This window comes from Canis aureus, chromosome 17 (genome assembly GCF_053574225.1).
Source record: "Canis aureus isolate CA01 chromosome 17, VMU_Caureus_v.1.0, whole genome shotgun sequence".
NCBI classification, from domain to species: Eukaryota; Metazoa; Chordata; class Mammalia; order Carnivora; family Canidae; genus Canis; species Canis aureus.
Genome location: NC_135627.1, coordinates 32,271,135 through 32,295,407, shown reverse-complemented (window position 1 = coordinate 32,295,407; position 24,273 = coordinate 32,271,135). Strand labels below are relative to the sequence as shown.

General features: G+C 35.3%; 1 protein-coding gene across 11 annotated transcripts in view; it reads right to left on the bottom strand.

Moving 5' to 3' along the window:
• TBC1D4 (TBC1 domain family member 4) overlaps positions 1-24,273 on the bottom strand; it is a 176,239-nt gene that overhangs the window by 20,220 nt on the left and 131,746 nt on the right. For 5 of the 11 annotated variants that reach the window (XR_013355706.1, XR_013355705.1, XM_077855367.1 and 2 more), the window contains exons 9-15: positions 20,619-20,693; positions 19,020-19,246; positions 17,072-17,236; positions 12,249-12,272; positions 5,993-6,159; positions 3,807-4,016; positions 950-1,108 (exon numbers count right to left, since the gene is read on the bottom strand). Coding sequence is in view for 9 of the 11 variants with exons in the window: in XM_077855367.1 (XP_077711493.1) it covers positions 950-1,108; positions 3,807-4,016; positions 5,993-6,159; positions 12,249-12,272; positions 17,072-17,236; positions 19,020-19,246; positions 20,619-20,693 (1,027 nt within the window). In the remaining 2 variants the exon portion in view is untranslated. The remainder of the gene's footprint in view (positions 1-949; positions 1,109-3,806; positions 4,017-5,992; positions 6,160-12,248; positions 12,273-17,071; positions 17,237-19,019; positions 19,247-20,618; positions 20,694-24,273) is intronic. The other 6 variants (XM_077855368.1, XM_077855369.1, XM_077855370.1 and 3 more) reach the window with 6 other exon arrangements.

The window sequence follows — 24,273 nt, the reverse complement described above, 5'->3', positions numbered from 1 at the left end:
AACAAAATCCATTATCAGATTTCTTCGGCTATTTCAGGATTTTTATTTTATACTCAGTTTAAGCAGGCCATGGAGATTCACATTTTAATATCTGGATCACAGAAATGCACCTCAAATACATGCTAGTTTTAATGTTAAATTTAAGATGTTTAAATATCAGTCATTTTACATGGCAGAGCAACAATGTAGTTTTAATAGCTAAATGAAAGCATTTTTTTCCAAAATAAAGGAACACACAGATAGAAGGAAAACCCTGATTAATAAAAATATTAATCTGTTTATGTATACATTCGTGTAGGTAAACATATATATACATATAAATATGCACATATTTATATGAACATTTCTGACCAAATGATGGAAATAAGTCAAGTCTGTAAGTCTAAATTATTTTTATGGATATGATCCAAGACCTGTACCAATGCATTCACTCGTTCCTTGGTAATCAACGTAGAGCTAAGAACAGCAGGTTGAAAAAGACAGGAAAATCTATAGAAAAAGTGTCTGCTAACTCCTCAGGGACAGTCTCTCCATTAGCACTTTTTTCCCAATTGAGTCACTGACTGTAGTCAAAGCAAATTACTCCCATTTTTATACGCAAAGCACATAAGCCTGAGCTACACAATCAAAAAATCTCTAAACTTTTTTTTTTTTTTTTAGAAAAGATTACTACATGGGCACCTGAGTGGCTCAGTTGGTTAAGCATCTGCCTTCAACTCAGGTCATGATCCCAGGGTCCAGGGATCGAGCCCCACAGTGGGGCTGAGCAGGGAGCCTGCTTCTCCCTCTCCCTCTGCCCCTCCGCCCTGCTCGTGCTCTTGCTTGTGCACACACACTCTCTTAAATGAATAAAAAATCTTTAAAAAAAAAGATGATTACGATGATCCACCTGAAACTAACGTAACACTGTGGATCAATTATACTCAAATAAAAAAAATATCCAGAATACCTTCTTTAAGAGAAATATGAATATCTTCCATGTCACATCTGATTTTGGCTCTGCAGTTCAACAACTTCTTATCCCAAGTTATTAAGACTTCCTTCTGACATACACCAACTTCTTCATAGTCCAGTTTAACTTTTCTGGACTGGAGTTCATCTCTGCTTGCTAAGAAAAACAAAAGAATTTATGTAAAACCAGTGAGTTCTTAAAACACTCCATTTTTAACATTTTGCTGTATTTGTAAAAATAAATCATACTGAATGAATTTTAGGAATCCACCAATAACATCTACTCAAAAAGTAAACTTAAAAAAATTGAAGATACATGAAAGGTTTCCAAACTTTGAGTCATTTCATGTAAAAAAAAAATATTATGAAGGACTTCCCAAGGAGGGTTTACTCTATATCTTACAGATGGGAACTCTGCTAGGCATTTTACAAACCATGTTTGATAGGCTATACACTAAATTTTTTTTTGACAAATGTAATAGCCTCAGAAGCAAAAACTTGCATCATTTTCAACACCATTAGTATTTTATATATGACATATAGAAGAAAACAATACCTCATACTAACCTTAATTAGAGAAATATTTGACCATGATGACCTGATCAATTTTTATAACTATTTTCAGAGTTACTGATACTGCCTTTAAAAATGCTAAGCCATGTGTCCCTGTTTATTTTTAATAATCTTAAAGAGGAAAATTCACTTTGCTGAAATTAACACTACCACCATTTTAAAAAATAGTACAGAATTCTCTCTCATTTGATGGTCTAAAATATAAGCCTAGAGCTCATTTTTAAAAAGGCCTATAAAAGCCAACTCCTATCTTAATATGTTCTTTATCTTCAGTAATTTACTCCAAAAGGGAAAACAAAGAAAAAACATTTAGCTATTTTTCCTCTCTTTCATTAGGGTCACATTGAACAGGACTTTCTCAGATCAATGTGTATTCATTCAAGCTCACAGTGTTCAACCCCTTACCTTCTGCAACACAAATCTGTCATGCATCCAAAGTCCTCGACAGCACAAAAACAACAGCAGAAGGAGTATTACCCTTTACTTAGTGTGTCTGAAACCATTTCAAAGAATTTAAATATCTTATAATACAGCTATTGAAGTAAGGCACCAAAAATTTCTACTTAAAAGTCCAGACATAATCAAAACCAAGTTTCACTACAGAAATCCTCCTCCCGGATACCACTAGATGGCTTTCTAGCAGAGTTTAGCTTTGCTTCTCAATATTTGCTTTATATTTCTCTATGATAATCATATTTTTTAAAGAAGTGGGTTCATTAAAGCTAATGATTAATATATAGCCTATATCTAACTTTATTAATGATTTTTGTTTACAATGAACAAAGCACATTTCCTTTTCTCCCCTCTGCAACCTTCTCTAGATCATTATTCATTTAAAATAATATTCAAGACCTATATACCAGCCACAGGCCCTGAGAACAAAATGCTGAGTAAGAGCAGTCAACATCTGCCCTCACTGGTTAACTAGGCAAAAAATTAGAAACCATCAATAAGTGATTATCCATTGACTAGCATTTTAATAAGTTCAACTATTTTTTGTCTTTGTTAGTTAAGTAATGAAATATAGACTAATAAAGGTTTCTAATCATATCTGCTAAACGTCACCTCTTGTCTTATCTTGAATATGAATGCAGTTCCTCTCAAAATCTATGTATGCTCGAGTGGGCATACCATTTATCACGTCTAACTTTTAAAATCTGTATCAATAGCAATTCATTGGTTTTTTAATTTGAAAGAAAAGAAGATTAATTTCCTAGGGCTATTTAAAACCTCATATACTTTCCATTCTGCCAATAAAACAGTAATAAAGAAAATACACTGTTCCCCCTGCAAACTAAATATTGTTCAATTTAAAAACCAAACTGAATATTAGGTGTAGTAAGAGGAATCCTAAGATAGGTGATGAACACAGAAACGTGAATGCCTGTACTGAAAAAGTTTTTTGTAGACAACACAATAAAAGCAAGCCAGAGAAAAACCTAGATTGTACATTTTCCAATAATCTTGTAAGTCAAAGGACCTACTTAAGCCGAATCTTTCATTTTACAAATGTGAAAAACAAGCCCCTTTTAGGTAAAGTGAATTGCTAAATATAATAACATTAATACATTTTTTGAGTTTTGGTATCATCTGCACATCTCCTTCTGTGTGGTTCATAGTGGGATAAATATCATTCTTTCAAAGTTGGAGAACACATTCTAAAGGATTTGGTATTTATAAACCAAGCAATAAAGCACAGAAATGGCACAGTACATAGAGTAAATTATCCAATTACAAATTTAATGATTTGAATATGATTTTTTAAATAGAAAATGTATAAAGCAACAATGGAAAAAAATAGGAACTTTGATTTGGTAACAGGTAATTAGATAGTTGAACTGGGTACAAAACAGAATTTATTTGAAATAGGCACATTTCTCCTATTATGAATACAATTAGCCTAAAAGTTGAAAATCAATTTAAAAAGAAGAGAATGTGTTTTTTCATGTTTAAGGGTTTTTCTCCTAAGTAATGCACAATAATATTAAACTTTCAGCCATATCAAATACATTGACTCCACACTACCTACACATCCTGTATTACCCAACTATACTCTAAAGGTATCTGAAGTTTTATCTATTAAACAAAAAGGCAAATATTTTAAGCTGAAAATTCCCATGTCATAGCAACCTCACAAAATAAAACTAAGCAATTATAACCAGTAAAATCCTAGAAGAAGTGTATTTACATTCTGAGAATGAGTGTGGAGGAGCCTGGGGTGGTTTTAACCTCAGCCCTTCAATTCTAGGATCTTATCATTTAGCCCTGTTTGAATGGCTAACCTTCAAGTTTCTGGTTTTCTTTCTCCATTCGAAGCAACAAGATTTGTTGGTGTATGGCTTTTCTCCACAAACTCCTCAGTTCTTCTGCTTTCTTTCTTTCCTCGGATTTCTCTGGGTCATCTTCCCCAGACATGAATATAACCAGCGGTTCCTCCTCCATGGTTGGAGCAAGAGGGGACAATGGCAACAGCTCGCTCCTGTCCAGTCCATCTGCAGAGAAGAAAACAGTGAGAGGCATTCCTGAGTAGTAACCCCGACTACGGGAAGCTTTGTCTAGAATTGGTGTTCTCTCATCCCATCTTCCACCTTTAAAGCTTTTCACAAAGCCACTTTCCCAGTAACTGCATTTCTGGAACTAACGATTTAAGTAAATTCACGAAGCTAAATTCCCCTGCCAGATTTCCCTCTCTCAGTGAAATGAAAGCACATGTAATTTCGCCACTTCTTCTTTCTGCACAAAGTGACCTATAAGATAGGTGCTCTCAAGTGAAATGGCATTCCCCAGAGCCCAACACTTCTGCAATTTATCTTTGTACATTCACCGATTGTGCAAAGCAAAAAGATTTCGTGAGCAGGTAAGGGTGATGTCCTAAAGGTCTCCATCTACCAACAGAAACCGGCAAGAGAAGAGCAGCTGAACAACACTGGGCATGTCTTGGCTCGGCACCTCTGCTTGCTCCTGCAATGTTCTCTTACCCAATTCCTGGACCCCACGCTCTCCCTCTGTTCCAGGACATCTTTTGCACTCCTGCCAATTATTTTCCTATTAACAAACATGATTGTGTCTCTTAAAACATTTCTATGGTTGCTTATATCTAAAAGCACAAAGTCTAAACTACTGCAAATAGCATACAGATGGATTTAGACTCTGGCCTCCTGGAACCTTTCTGGCCTCTGGTTCTACCTCCCACTCTCTGCTCCCATCATGCTAAATTTCTCATAATTCTCTGACCTCCAAAGTTCTCTCCAATGATGTCAGGCCTTTGCTAGTTCCTCTTTCTGAAACATGCTTCGCCCAGCAATGAGTGTAAATATAATATATCCAAAATTTCTGTGAAGCTTTCTCTGGCCACCCTATGCAGAGTTAATTTTTTCTCTAGGAATGTCAGTTGTTTTCTTGTTTTGTTTTTTTTTTTTCTTACTGACTTCTGCCCTTACTCTTATTATTTATCTCCTTAATAAAAAATTTTTTAAAAATTGTACTCTGTAGTTCCTTTTCTAGCTTCTTGAATACTTAGTATATTTGAGTCTTGTCTTTCCTGATTTTAGAAATGCCCTCTAAATATCGTTCAATGTTGATGTGTAAAGCACTGAACATCATATTTTCTTCCTTCTAGTTTCTAGTAGTTTTGTTTCCAAATATGTGAAATATTTTAGTTGTCTTCTCATTCTTGATTCTTTCCTTTTTTCACTGTTATCAGAGAATATAGTACAAATCTTTATGATTGTTTTACTAAATTAAATTGCCTTTGTAGCCAAATACCTAATTAACTTTAAGGAATGTTCCATGTGTGCTAAGAATGAATGAACTTAATCCTATGGGGGCAAGGTTCTATATAAATATCAGATCAAGCTTGTTGAATTGTATTTCTCAAATATTACCTATATTTACCTTCTCTGTATTTAATTTTCAGAGATGAGTATGTTAAAAATATTCCACGAGAGCTACTGATTCATTTCTCCCTAACATTCTATGAAATCTACTTTCTAGCTTTCAAGGCTATCTAATTATGCATGCTCTCATCATTGTTGTATCTTTGTTTATTGTTATATTTACTTTGCCCTTTTGGATGCCTTTGTTTTAATTTCTAAAAGGTCTAATATCTTTTGGTTGACATTTGCCTAGTGTATCTGTATCCATTTCTCTATCATTGAACATTTCTATGTCACTTTTATATGTGACTCTTGTAAAAGTATAGGTTACTTTTCTAATAAAAAGATCTATGCTTTTCTAGCACTATCATAGTGCTCAGTTTGGGAAACTCACTCATTCACTTGCTCATGCAACAAGCATTTACTGAATGTCTAATTATGTTCTCATGATAACTGAGAAGTTAACCACTGTATCAGATATGGAAACAGAAGTTATTTCTCTACTCTAATCACTTAAATCTCTTTGTACCCAAAGCATTGCATTCCTTTCTTTAGTTTATGATACTGGGAAGGAGTAGTTCTTTAGCATGTACCATACAGACCCTGCTGCATTGCTGAGGGAGATTTGTTCATGGGAGAAGCAACCCTGAGGAAAATACGCTGTCGCCAGGAGATTCGACGAGGGGTAACAGGGGTTCCTCCAGCGTTTAGGGACTCATTGCTGCAAGTAGATGAGGTCCTTTTTCTCCCCTCTCCATCACTGTGGAAAGCAAAAAAATACATAACTTGTAAGGAGAACTACATGACATGGTTCTTCACAATGACATGGTGCAGAAGCCATTCACAAGTTCTGCCATTGGCAAGCACAAGCCTCAGGCAACATGGCGTAATGGGTCCCTAGCCACACTAGTCACCCAGGCCACCATATCCTAGGGAAAAATGCAATCCAAGCTACAGCTCATCATGAACAGCTCACCTGTTTCTACTCATTCCATAGAAGCCAACCATTTCAAGTCCTGACCTGAGGAACTGAAGGATATATACAGAGGAGCAAAGGTTGCTGAAGTAATTAACTCATGCTTTGCTAAAAAATTTAAAAGTATATTCTAAACATGTAAATATTCCATAGATGGCTCATAAAGAGCTTTCCTTATACTGTTACAGAATAAGCTGAGAAAGATAGCTTCTCACTGCCTGTGGCTGTTAAGATCTCTCCACAAATTGTTAGCCACCAATATCTGGATCATGGCAGAAAGTAACCTGAAAATCCTTGGGATTATGTTCAGGTGATATATTAAGGAAAAAAAACTGTGGTCAATAAGATTGGCTAGGTTCAGATAAAAAGTATGCAACATTTCTTTACAGCAGGACTTCATAGAGACAGTATTATGCTGGTATGTATTATGACTCTCAAAGAATGAAGTAAATTTCAAAAATTTAAATAAGTGAACTTATTTAAATCATTTGACCCCATAATTTGGGGGGAGTTTCAGGTGTAACATCTTTCTACATTACTGCTTTATGAAACAAACATGTTGGAAACGCCGGTCTGTTTTAAAATTTTCATTTCCGGGAAGCCTGGGTGGCTCAGTGGTTTAGTGCCGCCTTCAGCCCAGGGTGTGATCCTGGAGTCTCGGGATTGAGTTCCACATCGGGCTCCCTGCATGGAGCCTGCTTCTCCCTCTACCTCTGCCTCTCTCTCTCTCTGTGTGTCTCGAATGAATGAATGAATGAATGAATGAATGAATGAATGAATAAATAAATAAATAAGTAAATAAATAAATAAATAAATAAATAAATAGAAATAAAAATAAAAATTTCTTTTCCTAGGAAAGAACATTCTAAGTTATGCTACACCTTTCTGCAGTAAAAGGTCATTATGCCTCAAACTTACTTCTGACACTAATTATGCTAACAGCTGGAACTCCATGCAATGATTGTGACTGCTAGTAGTGGTAATATTAAGTTTCAAAGCCTCTGAGCTTTCCTGAGAAAATGATAAAGATAACAATATTTACAGGTGGTGATACCACCAAGTAAAAATACAGGACTTTCGATGGAGTTAAGAAGAGTCAGTACTTAAGTCAGGAGAGGAATGCAGCACCTGCCTGTCATGGTTTTATTCATTTTACATACTCATAGACATCAGGTAGTCCAGTTATCTCTAATCCTGATCTTCCTGGAAGCATTGCTTCTGGATCAGCTAAACTAAGGTTAAGAAGCTGCTGCACAGGGATGCCCGGGTGGCTTAGTGGTTAAGCATCTGCCTTCAGCTCAGGTCATGATCCCAGGGTCCTGGGATGGAGTACTGCATTAGGCTCCCCGCAGGGAGCCTGCTTCTCCTTCTGCCTGTGTCTCTGTCTCTCTCTCTGTGTCTCTCATGAATAAATAAATAAAATCTTTTTTTTTAAAGCTGTTGTACAGTTAGCAAGTGTCATAATATGATACTTCAGAAAGTAGCTGATAAATACATCTCAATAAAGTCAAACCCCTTTGTTATGTATCCTAGATAAAATTATAGCCCCAATATGTGTCCATGCTTCAAAACTCCCTATAATACTGAATAAATTCATTCATCTTTACTTTCACTTTGGAAAGAATTAACTCAAGTGTTTCCCTTTTGGAAACTGTGATTCAAACGTTCTGTAAATAATAGTCATATCCCGATAAACACTCTTGAAGTACTCTGTATCTTCATTTTTGTAACACTATCTTACCAGCAGTTAGTTGCTAAATGCGCAGTATTCATGGATGTATGTCTAGCTCCTGGTATAGTTACTGGCAAATAATAGTAAGCACTTAACAAATATCCATTGAATAAATTAATATTGTAAAACCACATGAAATATTAACTCAGAAGGCTAAGTAAAATGGACAGAAAAAATCATATTGGCTAGACTAACATGCCAGGAATAAATAAAAGAATACCTTTTAAAAACCCTGTGTTGGTAGCATGATGTTTAAGTCTTTCTGGCTTAAAGTTCTAACAGCTCTCTTTTCCAAAAGTACAGACTGAGCTGTGGATGGCACTGGTAGGTACTGACAATGACAGCAGTGTTAGTAAACAACTTAAGGCATCTTTTTCCAATTAAGTATTATTCCTGTCTTATATAAGGGCATCTAAATTTATAATTTAAGGCTAGAAAGCTTAATGAAAGACTTCTGTAAATGTACCTATTTCAATATGCCTCTTGGAGTAAACATTCCATAATTCCTCTTGACTTTTTTTTAGCAGCCCTAACAAACAAACTAGAGTAAACTAAACCAAAGGATTCTGAAACTTTTATAATTTAATGATGTAATTAAAACATCTTGTAAAAATCACCTTCCAATTAACTAAAAATACAACTGAAAGGACTCCTATCATTATTGTCTCTAAAATATGTGCTTTTGGGGGTAAAGGGTATAAAACAGGACCATACAGTACCCTCACATTAGCCTGTTACATGTTTGAAAGTCTCATAACATCTAAAATTTTATATCCTATAATCTAAATAAATTGCCAATGGACACATTTTCTTCCTATGTCAGGAATTTAAGTCAGAATTTACAAGCCAAAAGTAATAGGCAAAATATAAGATAATAATATACTGAAAAGAACTTATATAACAGACCATTGATCCTTCATCTTGCACTAAAACAGGGCATCCTGAAAAAGCAGGTTGGTGGTTGAGATAAGGCAAAAGCTGCCCTGCTTCATTTAGTTAGAGAAGTCATGTATGCAGAAGTCAGAGTCCAGATAAGGGTTTCACAGTCAGTACATATAAAGCAACTTACCACAGCTTACCTTTTGATTTACATTTGGTCAGCAATCTGACTTTCCTAAGGTGGTGATGCCACTGTCCTAGGCATTTTACAAGTATGAACTCATTTTATCGTCACAAAAACGTTATGGGGTAGGTGTTATTTCTATTCACATTTTTAATGAGAAAACGGAGATCTAGGTAACTTGTTCACAGTTCCACTGATAGTAAATGGGGAGCCAGGATTCAAACCCAGGCACTCCAGAATCCAGACACATAGGCACGGCAGTTCATCATGCCGATGTAAATACCCTGCTTTATTTCAGACAAAGCACTAATTGGACTGTAAAACTAAAGCTGTTAGGAACCTGAGTACCTTGTGTGTGTCTGGTAAAAAAAAATCAGTCTCTAACTAGCATTAAGTCTTTCGGTCAGTATTCCTTTTTCCACTTTTTTTTTTAATAGATAAAGTCATATGTTTCAGCAGAGAAATAACTTCAAAGTATTAGGTGTTTGTTCATTTATGTAAATGTCTCATGTCTTTTTTGTTTCTGAAATAACTCCATTCCAAAATCAAATACTTTTTTTAAATAACAGGATCAAATACAAAACACACTATAATATGGTGGACTATACATATTTGGTGTATTCATTATCTTTATATTTTTTTAAATGACAAGACAAATAATAACCATTTTTTTCATATAGTCTTTTTCCCTCCTACTTTTGCATTTTGGAACATCAACATGCGCATCATTAAACTGCTTCCCAAGAGACATATTCGGGAATAGTATTTTGTGCCAGAATTACCTCTATTGAAAATTTGTGACATTAAAAATGAACAACTAGGAAGGAAATACAATGTAGAGAATTCCCACATATTTTTGTATTGGTGTATTCTATATGTATTTCCTATTACCAGTCTTATCATTCTTCCAATTAAGAACCATAATCGGAAAAGAGTCAATAAGAGCTTTATAAGGGGAGGAAATACCCTCTCTTACGTGTTATCACCCCATAGGCTGGGAGGCATTTCCAAAACCTTCTGGACAAAGCATGCATCCAAAGCTATGATGCTTTGGGAGCTATAACCCTCCCACACAATTTAAGATAATTTTTTGATACATCTTGGCCAAGCCATTGGAACCTTCACCACATCAACTATTAAATTAACATTATACTTCTTGTGTTAATGCAGAATTTTTAATACATACTGGTCTGCTTTCATAACAATTAATTTGCTGGATAGTCTATTAATTAAGGTGTCTTCGTGACCAGTCGCAGGGACTCAACTTTAAGGTTGCAATCATGTTTTATTCCCTCCACCCCTGCCCCACCCCTGGAGGCAACACAGATACACTCTCCCCAAAGCTGAACTCCTAGGCCAGGACCGGTTTTACAGAAGTGTTGTTCTGCTGAGCAGCCCCCCATCCTCCAACCCCTCCAACCCATCTAAAACTACTAGCATCATAAAGTCCAAACAAGTGACTAACACCGACTAAAGCTATATCTAAATCACAACCTTTTACAACTCAAGATAGAAACAAGACTTGATTACTGTGATAGCAACCATGTGACAGAAACCTGAAAAAACTTTCTCTTTGTAAATGCCTCAAGAAAACCTTATGGAACAACATAGTGATCAAACTTTAGCTTTTTCCACAGGATCGATAGTATAATTTAACTCATAATCCCATCAGGTACACTAATAGTTTGTCTAAGTCCTGGCTTTCAACTGGGGATAATTCTATCATTCTATGGAAAATCTTTACTAATTAAATAAAATTGACATTGAACTATTGTAGTGGAAGGCAATATATAGAATCTGAGCTGTGAATCATAGATCAATCAGTGGAACAATGTGTTAAAAAAAAAAAGAATGAGAAAAACAGTGTTTTATTTCCTAAACTCTACAATGAATGGCAAATTTTTAAAAGATCAAGTTCTTTGCATTGGAATTTACACTATCTCTGAACAGCTAGCTCATTTGCTTACTCACATCCTTAAAACCTGAAATGAAGAAAATAATATAAAGCAAGATCTAAAACATCCCTGGGGTTCAATCTAACCATATGTAAAGTAAGGAATTATAGGCCAAATGATCTCTAAGGTAATAAACAGACCTAATTCTAAGCCTGTAGTAGAATCTAGAAGGACATACAGTACAACTAACATTTCAATTAGGCTTTTAAAAGTAGGTAAGAAGTATTATTTAAAGATCTTACACCCAAACATTAAAAAGTATTAGTCAGTTACAAGTCTCAAAAGAAAGTCACTTTTTATCTTTCTTATCAGTGTGGCCAAAATGATTTTCTTTTTTCTCCTTCTTTAATATGTGTTTTCATTCCAGCTAGAAAGAAAGCTAAATGTTAATGGCTCCAAATAGGAAGATGGGTAAGTCTGTTTTTCACTGGATTCCTGATATAAGCTAAGTATAGAACTAGAACAAAGCAAAGAATAATCATTTTCAGTTAAGTTGTTCAGCCATGATTTTGGATGTTTACGAAAAAGCATGCGGGTCAAGAGGAAGAGATGTCACTACAGATGTGGTCAGACTTCCATAATAAGGAAGTAGGTGTTTTCCTTTGTCCAGACCAGTGGGAAGTCTGGCAGGCCTCAGCAGTATCTTAAAGTAACCAACACGTCAAGAATTAAGGTGTACAGAAATAGACTAACAATCTGCTTTGGGTGAAAACCAGATTAGATTTTATGAGTATGTTTCTTTTAGGATGCTCATTTCTGCACCTCCTCGGGATTTGAAATAAACTCCTTATATATACATATGTACCTCTAATGAGCAAATTCATGTCTATTAATTCAAAATTAAAATTGGGCTTTGATTGAAGGCCACAGCACAGTACTGGGGAATTGTCAACATGGAATAGAGTAGAAACAGGATTTCTGTTTGCAATCAACATTTTATATGATCATTTGTGATCTTTGATTATACCAGGCATCACATTTCCCCTACTATATAATCATCATAGCATTGGAACATTGGCATGCATTCAAGAGACAGCCAAAACTGCTTTTTTAAAACTGAGAATGATATTTGGTTGGTAGAATTTATGAATTTTTATAAGAACATATTTAGACCTCTAATCACCTTGATTCTGAAGCAGTGTCCTGTCTAGTACAACAGGAAAAGAAGGAATGACATTAGCACACAGTGAGAGATATATGACAAAATCAGGATTTAGAATCAGAATAAAAAGGCATATCCATTAGTCATCAATAAAGCATAGATAAGGTCATTTCAATATGAACCATGAGCTATGTATGATAGTACCATTTTTATTAGTGAACACAAGAGAACTACATAGAATCAAACTGTAGCATAAAGTACTTCATCAGAAAAAATCTTGTGTTCTCACTGAAAAGTCTTATAAGTAAATAGAAGTAATGACTGTCATTTTACTTTTAACCAATGAACTTCAACATAAATGTTTTTTCAGTTATAGGCTTAAAAACTGAGAAGCAATTATAAGGAGTGACAAAGATGCCTGTTGATAGAAAGGATGGATATATTTGATAAATGAATGTTATATAAATATACTATATCATCACAATTATAATTTAGCTACTAAACAATGAAAAAACATTAAATTTTTAAAATTTAATTCAAAGGTAAAACAAAACTATGCTCATTCCTTTTCCTTTATCATTTTAATGCTGCACAGATAAATCTACTAATCAATAAACCATGATATTAAAACTCTTTTGGCTCCTTTTTCTCAGCCTGCTTAAAAACAGTAACCCAATATGTTTTTATAATTCAGAATAGAGATCCTAGAAAAGGATGCCTAATCTGAGTTTAAAATTTCAAATTAATAGGTTTGTTTAAAAAGTAGTATATGTTAGCCTATATTCTAACCTACTCATACCTTATTTGACTATGCATATTTAAAGATACAACTAATAAGATATGAGCTACTCAAGTGAAAAGAAAAGTGTAATTTAGAGTATTCTGAATTTCCTCCCCTAGTTCCAGATATTACAGTAATTGTGTCTGCATAATGTTCTCTCTGAAAGTAGTGATGACAAATGCAGATACAGAAATCACTGGTTTAAAACCACACCCGCGAATATCCTCATTCTTAGGAAATACATATTAAAGTATTCAGAGTGAAAAAAAAAGTATTCAGAGTAAAGAGACATGATATATGCAACCTATTCACAAATGGCTTAGAATAAGATATATGTATGCATATATGAATGCATGTATATATTCATATGTAAATGGACAGAGGGAATGATTTAAAAATATAGCAATTTCTAAAAGTTGATGAATCTGGATAAAGGGCTTGCAGCTCTCCATAATATTTTTCAGGTTTTCTATAAATCTGAAATTATTTCAAATACAAATTGAAAAAACACCCCCTCCAAGACTATAACTAGTAAATTTCTAAGTGACTTACTAGTTGAAATAAACCTATTAAGAGTGAATTTTGTCCAAAAATTTTACTACTGTGGACATAGTCTTCAATAATGCACAGATATGCACAACTAATAATATTAAGATTTAATTTCTTTAGTAATCTCTCTACCTAACATGAAGGTTGAACTTACAACCCCAAGATCAAGAATCACACACTCTACAAAAAAAAAAAAAAAAGAGAGAGAGAGAGAGAGAATCACACGCTCAACCGACTGAGCAAGCCAGATGCCCCAGCAGTATTCTTTTAATAACCAAAAACTAGGGATTCCTGGGTGTCTCAATCAGTTAAACCTCTGAGTCTTGATTTTGACTCAGGTCATGATCTCATGGTCATGATATCAAGCCCCATGTCAGACTATGTGGTGGGCATAGAGCCTGCTTTAGGATTCTCTCCCTCTCCCTCTGCCCCTCCTACTGCTCATGATCTCTCTCTCTCTCTCTAAATAAAGACAATAATAAAATTAAAAAATAACTTAAAACTAGAAACAATCCACATGTCCACTGGCAAAAGAATATATAAATTGTAACATTAAGAGGAATACTATACAGCAATAAAAATTAATGAATTGAAGTGCACATAAAAATGAGAAGGAATCTTACAAACTAATGTGCAGTGAAAGAACCCAAAACAAAAGAATATATGCTGTATCATTCCATTTATACGAAGTTCAAAACTAGGCAAATAGTGAACTATGGTATTAAGGTCAGGAGAAGGGGAAGTCATTGGGTGGGAAAAGGAGAGGAACTGTGGAAGTGCTGATAGCATTCCATTTATTGACAGAGCTGTGACATAGGGGTATTCACTCTGTGATAATCCATTGTCCACTGTATGCTCATGATCAGTGCACTTTTCTATGAAAATAAAAATTTTAAGTCTCTTTTTGGCCTACTGATTCTACGCTTGTCATATTATTTTTAAAAAAGGTATGCAGAAATTACAGAAAAATGTACAAAGGCTCTCTGATTTTTAGATTTTCTCAGAGCCAAGAAAATATTACAAAGTGCAAAAAACAGTATTATTTTAATACAAATTTAATACAAATTTTTTTGTATTTTAATACAAATTTAAAAGTTCTCCACATATTTAAATATATGACTTCAAGTAAGATAGTTACAAAAAGTGGAAATTTTCAATGCAGAACTAACATACACTTGCCTCTGACTTCAATATCCTACTATTAGAATGAGGTACAAAGGACTAAGAAACTATGAATAAGAATACTGCACACACTTAAGTAAAACTATTAAAGATGAATATGTAATACCCTATACTACAAATAATCTAAACACTATAAATAATCTTTAAAAAAAAGTCACTGTTTTGTGATTCTACATCCTGTTCACAGTTAACCTTTCACCTTCTCAATGGCTCTTCCTAATTGTCACTTCTGGGAATGCTTCTATTTCCAGAAGAAAACTGGGATTGTCCAGATGCTCACTTTCACTAATGTAAGAGTAAGAAACTGCCAATGTGTTTCATTGAAATGCTGCATTCCTAATAATAGATAGTACTATAGAGATAAGGCAAACTGGTGTCTTTATAGAGGTACATTCTTGGTTCTCTCAATTCATGACATATTCTGTATATAATATACTGCTTTTGTAGCTGATTTTTAACTCTTCTCCCACAACGTTGTCCTTGAAAAACCCTTATATATTTTTTAATATTTGTTTTTTTTACATAATCCCTATACCCAACGTGGGGCTCAAACTCACGACCCCAAGATTTAAGAGTCGCATGCTCTAGTGACTGAGTCAGCCAGGCGCACCCTTGAAAGACCCCTTAAAATCAGTTCATCACTAAATTTCTTCACTAGAAACTCAATGGACGTGAATCTGTACTAATTCAGAGGACGTTCAGATTCAAATTGTTTTCAGTCCAATCAATATTAACTATCTTTCTTGGAGTAAAAACAGAGTAGCCCCGGTGGCTTAGTGGTTTAGCGCTGCCTTCAGCCCAGGGTGTGATCCTGGATACCCGGGATTGAGTCCCAACGTCAGGCTCCCTGTGTGGAGCCTGCTTCTCCCTCTGCCTGTGTCTCTGCCTCTCTCTCGCTCTCTCTATCTCTCATAAATAAATAGAATCTTTAAAAAAAAAGAAAAACATTTGGCACACATAGATAAAAGATACTCAGAGGTAATTCGAGGATCAGTATACTTAAACTAGTTACTGAAGGTTACCCATTCAAATGGGATTTCCCAAGTCTGAAAGAAATGAGGCCAAAAGAATATCTAAGAAAATCCTAGTGGCACGCAGGCTGTTTGATAACAGGTATTCCTCTCCTTGACTGCAAGAATTGCCACATATCAAATGACTAGAACCAACCCAATTATTTATCAGCAAGAGAGTGGATAAACTGTGGTGTATTAAATAGAATACTATACAGCAAAAAAAAGAAAAGAAAAAGAATGAATCCAGCTCCATATAAAAACCGGAATGAGGGACCCTGGGTGGGTCAGTGGTTTAGCGCCTGCCTTTGGCCCAGGGCGCGATCCTGGAGTCCTGGGATCAAGTCCCATGTCGGGCTTCCTGCATGGAGCCTGCTTCTCCCTCTGCCTGTGTCTCTGCCTCTCTCTCTCTCTCTCTCTCTGTCTTGCATGAATAAATAAATAAATAAAATCTTAAAAAAAAACTGGAATGAATATCACAAACTTCTAAGCCAGCAACAATCAATGATTTTAAAAGAATTCCCAACTTAACTCACCACTTTCCAAAGGCTGTCAATATCTCACTAATCATGTGAATAATCAGTAAGATTTCATAACTTTAAATTTTTAAAAAGGCAACTCCCCAAAAAAATACTATATTTAATTTTGTGTGGCTAAAAGTGCAAAGAAGAAAATTTTAAAGGCTATATATATATTTTTAATACTGGGAATGAAATAAAATCAAGTATCTACAAGATTCAAGAAATCTTTATGCTTTCTGAAAGTTGACATCAACATGATTCTATACCCATTATGTAATCATACTGAGTTTCAGAAAAGACAGTCTATGTCATTGAAAAATCAAAGAAATGCCTAGGAAATATTCTATATACTTTAAAAACTAAAGATATATTGCATCCATCACTTTAGTACAGCTGTTTAAATCAGTGGCTTTTGGATTCCATATCATATGCCCAGAGAGGCTAAGAAAAAAAAGCATGATTGGGGGAGATTTGTTTAGTAGGTGTTAGCACCAGGTCATGTTGCAAACAATACAAAGCTCAGACTCTGGAGCATACGGCAAAGAATCACACAAACAGTATAAAAAGATGTAATTCATAAAATAAAACAATCATGTTATTAAAAGCTTTGAAACACTGGTTTTAAAAGTTTTCTTGATAAAATTCATTGAAATTGAAACTGATATATTAGAAATAGATTAGAACAAGCACAGCATTCAAATGCATAAATGTCACTCCAAAATTCATCAGCCACTTTTTAGTAACATATCAGTATATCACTGCAGAAAATTTTGCTTTGCAAACAGAGGACACTGATCTCACCTGATTTCATTTTCATACTGTGGGGACAGTCTACCTGAATTCTGGTAAAAGCTTTTCAGGAAAGAGGGGGCAGTGAAGGAAGGGGCAGAGAAGGAAGTGTGTAGACTTGGAAGGCTGGAGGAAGAGTTACTCTCCTTGTGCATGCGCCGACCTGATGGAAGAATGCTGAGTACAGAAAACACAGCAAATTTGTCTTAATTTAGATTTCTGCAAAATCTTCATTCACTATGAAAAAGCATATAAACAGGTTCTTGCTATTAATTTAAGCTTTCCTTTCAAAGCTCAGGGCTGGATCTTCTATGGAAAAAGGGGAGCATGCAGTTGTATGTTTCAATGACCATAAGCTGGCTCACTCTTCACAAACTGAACTCACCTATGCACATGTCCAACCAGAGGTGTTTGTCTCTAAAACATTCCTCATGACTTTAGAACAAAAGGTGTTTGTTTTTACATGCAAAAGATACTTCAAGGGAAAAAAAGTAGGAAAGCAGAAATAATCACAGGAAACACGTTCTTGCAACAGATTATCAGTAGTTCAAAGACTTAGCTATTTTAAAGATATAAACCCTTCTAAAAATTTAGGGACAACTTGTTTGTTGTTGGAAGCCATCATAATATCTCTGGCTTAACAAACATTAATGCCTATGTTCTCTCCTGCAGCCTGTGGCATTGTGTCCACAGTTTTATCTGAATCCCTGAACCTCCTCCATTGCTCTTTTTAGAAGATTCTTCTCCTAGCAAGTTTTCACAATAGCACAAATAGCATCTTTTCATATTGAAAAGAATTATTTGAGCATCTACATTATAAGAAGTAAGGAGGAATAGAGAAATCATTTATAATGTTTTATGTTTTAAATTCTTGATAATTTTTCCTGGAAGAAAACAGACTTATTGCCTTGTGTAAATACAACTGAAGTGGTCATTAAAAAAAAATAAAAGTGATATAAACATGAATACTTAATCTTTTTTAGAAGAGAAAATCTGAGAAAAATTAATTGTTAATCTCTTTTATTTTCATATATCCAAAATATCTATCTTATTTTTAAGTGTCAAATCAGTCAAAACACAACACTGAAGATAAAACAGTAATCTTAAAAGAAATGCTGGCAAATTTGATTACAACTAATATAAAACTAATCTTCCCAGGAGTTCTGGGTTTTTCTCCACTGGGATCACTTATCAGACTCTGCTTCCTGGATCAAATTCACAGGTGAAGAAGAGAAACAAAATTAACTCTAGGATATAAATTCTGATATGTGCTACACAGAAAGAAGTAAAACCATTCTGCAGTTCCAGGTTTACCCCTTTTGTTGTTTGTACCTTACCAAATGCCAAACGATTTTGTTGAATTATTTTTTAAATACCATATAAGATAATTTCTAATGGACACTTCCATCAATTATGGTATGTGTATCCTTCTTTACAGACATAACTTCATTCTAGATAAAATTTTTAATTATTCCCATTTTTGTTTTTAATTTATTATGAGGTATAGCCAAATTTTATCTCAGGTATGAAGGTAACTTAGGTGATTTTTTTTTTAACCCTTGTATTTTATTACAGGCTAACAGGAAGTTGTACTGCTATGTACGTTATTTTCAAATTTGCTATCTCGGTTTCATTTGAGCCATCATCAAGAAGACACTGAGTAACATGTTGTCACCAAGTTTTTCAGACAAAACAATTGCATAGTATCTTGTTTTCTCCATTTTTCTGGGGAAAAGAAAATGTCTTCATCCAAAATGCCTTAACTCTTCTCTTCGGATGGACTTTAAAACTTGCCTTGTCTCTTTTAGTTAACTAAGGTTTTTATCATTCATTTTATCTTTCTGGTCTTTCTAAAGAAAATGTTGGCAGCATTAAGTCACAATAAATCTTGACTCAGTACTGATCAAAATAGGTGACAGGAAAATTTTACTTCACTATCCAAAAAGAGGTTTGGACTCACCTGCACTGTTCGCTGGAGCTCTGCCTCAGAAGAGGAGAGCGAACACCATGAGCTCTCCCATCCTGTAAATTCAGCTTTCTCTTTGTGCTTGAAGGTGGGTGGCTGAACGTGTGTGCCCGTCTTCGAAACTGTGGGGAGTCAGAATCCTCTTCAGGGAATGTCTGCCAAGCTGAGGACAGTGGGGAGGCTGGAGGTGTCCCTGGTGGAGAGTCTCCTGGTGAATAGTCCTGAAAAGGAAGTACAAGTTAAGGTCTTTCTTTCCTACATGGATCCTGGCAGACCTGCTTCAACACACAGCTCAAAAGTGACAGGGTGCCTCTTCTTCCTCCTGAGTCATGACAAAACTTTTTTATTTTTTTCACTCAATCCATGCTGAAGGCTAATCAGTATCACCACAACCCACTTCTTCTGATAAGCAGCTGTAACACAGCATCCGTAAAGATAGGCAGAAAGTGAAAAGAATGATAAGAAAAGGTATTCTTTCCCCTAACATTTTGTGGTAAAATGCTATAGCTACTGTACTTTTCTCATTGTTGCCAGAAAGATGAAAAGGCATCATGAGCACCAGGAGGGTGGGGTCTGTGTTTACATATCTACTGATTTCCGTGACATATCGGCTGCATGCTTCCTGTACTGTCAAAACAGATCACAATGCTCAAGTGTCCAAGTTTCATGGCAAAGCCTTCAGGAAAATAAAATAAAGCCTGTTAAGTATCTTCTTTCACGGTGGATGTTTCTATCCAATGACACGTTCCCTGAGGTAAAAAATTTTTATAAGACATGAAAAACAGGAAATGAATGAAAAGTGAGCTATGCTGGAATGCCTCTCATATTGCATGGGGAGACATCATAAATCTTTCAATTTAGACAGGTATGCTGTTTATACTTTCCAAAACAGGCACCACTGTAGAAATGTTTAGCTTGATAAACATGGAACATGGGGTTAGGGTTAAGAGACTCATAGCGAGACTATGTCCTCAATTCTATCGACACAAAGTTCAGTTAAAAACATTTTAGTATTTTCCATTAAAAAAAAATTGGTTGCATAAACCTCAGGTTACAAATTGCATGATACAGGAAGCAGGAAATCAAACCTACTAACAACTATCTGTGAGATAAAGAGAAGCCTAATGTTACAGTTAAAGTGGAAAAAAAAATAAAAGAGAGAAATGGGGGGGAGTAACAAGGGGACAGAACAAAACATAAAAAGACCACTGTACAAGTGCTGCAATTACACGACTTATTTTTCTGTGGCTTTGGGTCAACAATTGCCCAAATACCATCCTCCCAAGCATCCCTATCTCCAAACAGTAAAAAACCTGATAGAGGACAAGTCACCAGGAACTCTCCCAACACAAAAAGGGGATAGCTGAACAGAGAGCAACATGATACTATCCACAGCCTTCTTATTTCAAATGATAGTATTTTTTTCTTTATTTAAACATTAATCCAATATTTTAAATTTAATTTTAATAATAATTAATATCTGTTAAAAGTCACAAAGGACTCAGAACAAAACAACGAAGTGATATTAACATATCAATGTTGGTTTTTGCCAAATTGCAATTAGTAGTAAAAATGGGAGCTCAGATGGGATACCTTCTCTGAAGCAAGACTGTTGGACCGTTCAAAGCTGTCCATACTCCCAAGCCGACCTCTCATTCTGTTAGCTCCCTGAAAGAAGAGAATAAAATTCAGTTGTTCATATGATTTAAATTTTTGCTTTAAAACTGTAAAGGGCAGTTGCTTCTTTATGTTAACGTTAAATTGGTCCTTTGGTGGTTTGCTCAAATTTGCTGGCAGTATCCCAGCCATGCCTGCATGGTAATAGAACTATGCATAAGCTACCTACTCTGCTTCTAAATCAACTGTTAGATAAATAGATACTCAGACCAAGCTTCTTGAAGTGACTCTGGTTTCAAGGTTAAACATTCTTCATCCATAAGATTGGGAGAACCCCATAAGACCAGGGAGCACCCCATTCACTTTATGTCTCATACAGACAAACACAACCATGGAATACAAAACACACAAACTGCAACAGTTATAAAGAAAATTATTTAATACATCCAACCATCACATAACCTAGATTGCAAATATCAGTTCACATTATAGGATTATAACAAACAGATTTCTAAAAATTGTGCTGTAAAATGTATAGACTTAGCTTCATTCTTCCATAATACAAACTACATCAAGAAAGCATTTCTCAAAAAAAAAAAAAAAAAGAAAGAAAGAAAGAAAGCATTTCTCTCTAGAAGACTATACATCAGTCTGCTTTAATACTGGCTCTTATTTTTCTTTTCATGACTGTTTGTTATGAATTTCATGGATGATCTAAGAAAGAACTGAAACTTCCATCATCTAACCTATTCCATATTCTACTGTTATTACAACTCCCATCTTGTACAATCTATTTTTCATGTATTCAACAAGTGCCTTAGCAATCACTAATTTATTACAAAAGTCACCAACAGAACTTGGTGTGGTCCAACATCACATAATCCATCAACTACATTTTTTTTTCTTTTTCTTTGAGCTACTCATTTCATTACAGAAAGCGGTCTTTCTGTCCTGTTCTAGACAGGTTGCAATTTAGACTTGCCCAGTATCTCCCTTTATTATCAACCTAGACATTTCCTTTAGTATTATCCTATGTTGAAATTTATGTCTTTGACCCCATGTCTTCCTCTTTTTTAGTTTACTTCCTCATTTTGGTGGAGTACACACACCAGGTGCCTTCTGAGAAAGGGAGATTGAGGTATTTTCTCTTTCTGTAATTCCTACCACTTGGCTTTTGGATCTTCAGACTGATCCCTTAAGTTTTTACCTTGTCCTCCGATTTTCCATTTCTTTGTCATTTTGCTTTACTTTCTGGAAGAGATTTTCAACTCTAGTTTCCCAGACTTCTGTTTAATTTTTCTTTTTATGTCTACTGCCAGAAAGTCTTTTTTTTTTTTTTAAAGGTTTTATTTATTATTTATTCATGATAGTCACACAGAGAGAGACAGAGAGGCAGAGACACAGGCAGAGGGAGAAGCAGGCTCCATGCACCGGGAGCCCGACGTGGGATTCGATCCCGGGTCTCCAGGATCAGCCCCGGGCCAAAGGCAGGCGCCAAACCGCTGCGCCACCCAGGGATCCCTACTGCCAGAAAGTTGTAACGGTTCTTTCTTGTTCACCCAACTGACTATTGATTCAATTGTTCACTCCAATGACTCTTATTCTCTCTCAACTGTTTATTTTTTTTAAGATTTTACTTATTTAACAGAGAGAGAGAGAGCACAAGCAGGGGCAGTGGAAAGGGAGAAGGAGATGCAGACTCCCCGCTGAGCAGGAAACCCAATGCAGGGCTCAATCCCAGGACCCTGGGATCATGACCTGAGCTGAAGGCAGCCATCCAGATGCCCCTCAATGACTGTTTTATATTTACGATATCCCACATCTAGTTTTATAGAAGCAATCTTTATTTTTATCTATGTATATTAATATATCTATGTATATTAGTTATAATTTTCTCTTTCTGGTGGTACCCTAAATAACTATGTCAACAGTAAAATTAATAGCTGCTTCAAATATTGAGTTCCTACTGTATGCTATATACCATGTTAAGCATTTTATAATGCATTAACTCATTTAATCCACACAAAAATTCTATGAGGTAGTAAATTTACTTAGCTCAGCTTTATAAGTAAAGAGGCTAAAGTTCTGATAGATTATATTGCCAAAGTTTGCACAGTTAGAGGACAGGGCAGCAATGTGAACCCAGGACTTTGAATTTAACAGTGAAGCTCCTGAGCTAGTACCCACTGTTATCTCCTAGAAATAGGGCTTTGTGAAAAGTGGAATTGCTAATAAAACTAAGTAGCTGATGCTGGTAATTTTGCAAATGTCCTAGAACCTAATAAAGATTCTTTCAGTTCTTCAGTTCGATGTGTAGCAGGAAATACTTCCAGTAAGAAACTATATTTGTGGCTGATAAGTGATTCAGTTCATGTGTATGGCCATGAGGAAAATATTGTAATGACCAGGTTGCTTTTTCCCATTTTCTTAGCTGCTACTTCCACGCCAACCTGCCTGCTTATCTTACAACAGGTTATTTGGTCACAATCAAGAAACTAGTCAGTCAGCTATCAAATCATTTCCGTTATTAGAAATGCACCTAAATCACACATTTTACTCACAGAAGTGTTTTATCCATATGTTTTTATGTGTCTGTGTGAGTGTGCACAAAAAGAAACAAACTTACTTTAAAATTATACTCTATTATGGTCATTAATTCACATATTTCAACAAGGAAGGACAATGGATAGTAAGTACTCTGAGGGAAGCATGAGATGAGGGCTGTTCGCCAATGATGCATACTTTATATTAGCAAGTATTCCTCTTTTGGAAATATTAATTAATATTTTCCTTTTGGAAAACTCTGACTTTAGAAAGAGCAAGACAAACAGCTAGAACATAAGACTCTTTTCACCTTTGAGCAGACAGCTTTTTCAGTTTAACTATATGATGATTTGGTAATACATGTGTCAAGCCTTTTCCCTTGGACCTACTTTTTAATTGTTAATGAGCTGAGCTTCTAAGCATTTTAAAAACAGATCCTATTTCATAAACAACTATAGTCAGTTAAATAAGCCGTCTTGACATTTAAAACTGGCAGCAATTATGAGTCAAACTCTATGACTAGAGTGTCAATTTTCCACTATATAACTCAGAAAGAAAGAGATAAACTAACCAGTTTTAGAAGTACACAAAACTCCTTTTCTATGTAACCTTTAACACAACACGAGTAGCTGCCAACCTTCCCCTTAAGTCCATTCTGTTGCATATGATGCAAGCAAGATCTTGTTAGGTCACATAATTTATGGCACTTGGCAGCACCGCAGGGCATGCAAGCTCCAGTATCTGCCTTGACCAAAATAGATGAGCTGTGCCCTTGCTGAAAGAGTCATCGCAGCCACTCAAGGCTACGCGAGCGGCACTTCAAAGCCAGCCATGCAAGCACTGTACGGAATGCCAAGGTACTAAATGGGGAGAAGGAGAGTAACAGCCTAAGCCCCCTATGGTCATTTTGTAGAGGACAGAGGTTTCAGAGCTTAACACTGTTTGTGCCATGTGGGATATTTTCCTAACAGACTGACAGTTCATCCTCATTGTAATGTGAGGTAAACTCGCTATCGGTGTGCACATTTCACAAATGGGAAAACTAGCTTCAAAAAGGTAAATAATTTGTTCAAGATCATAAATAGGA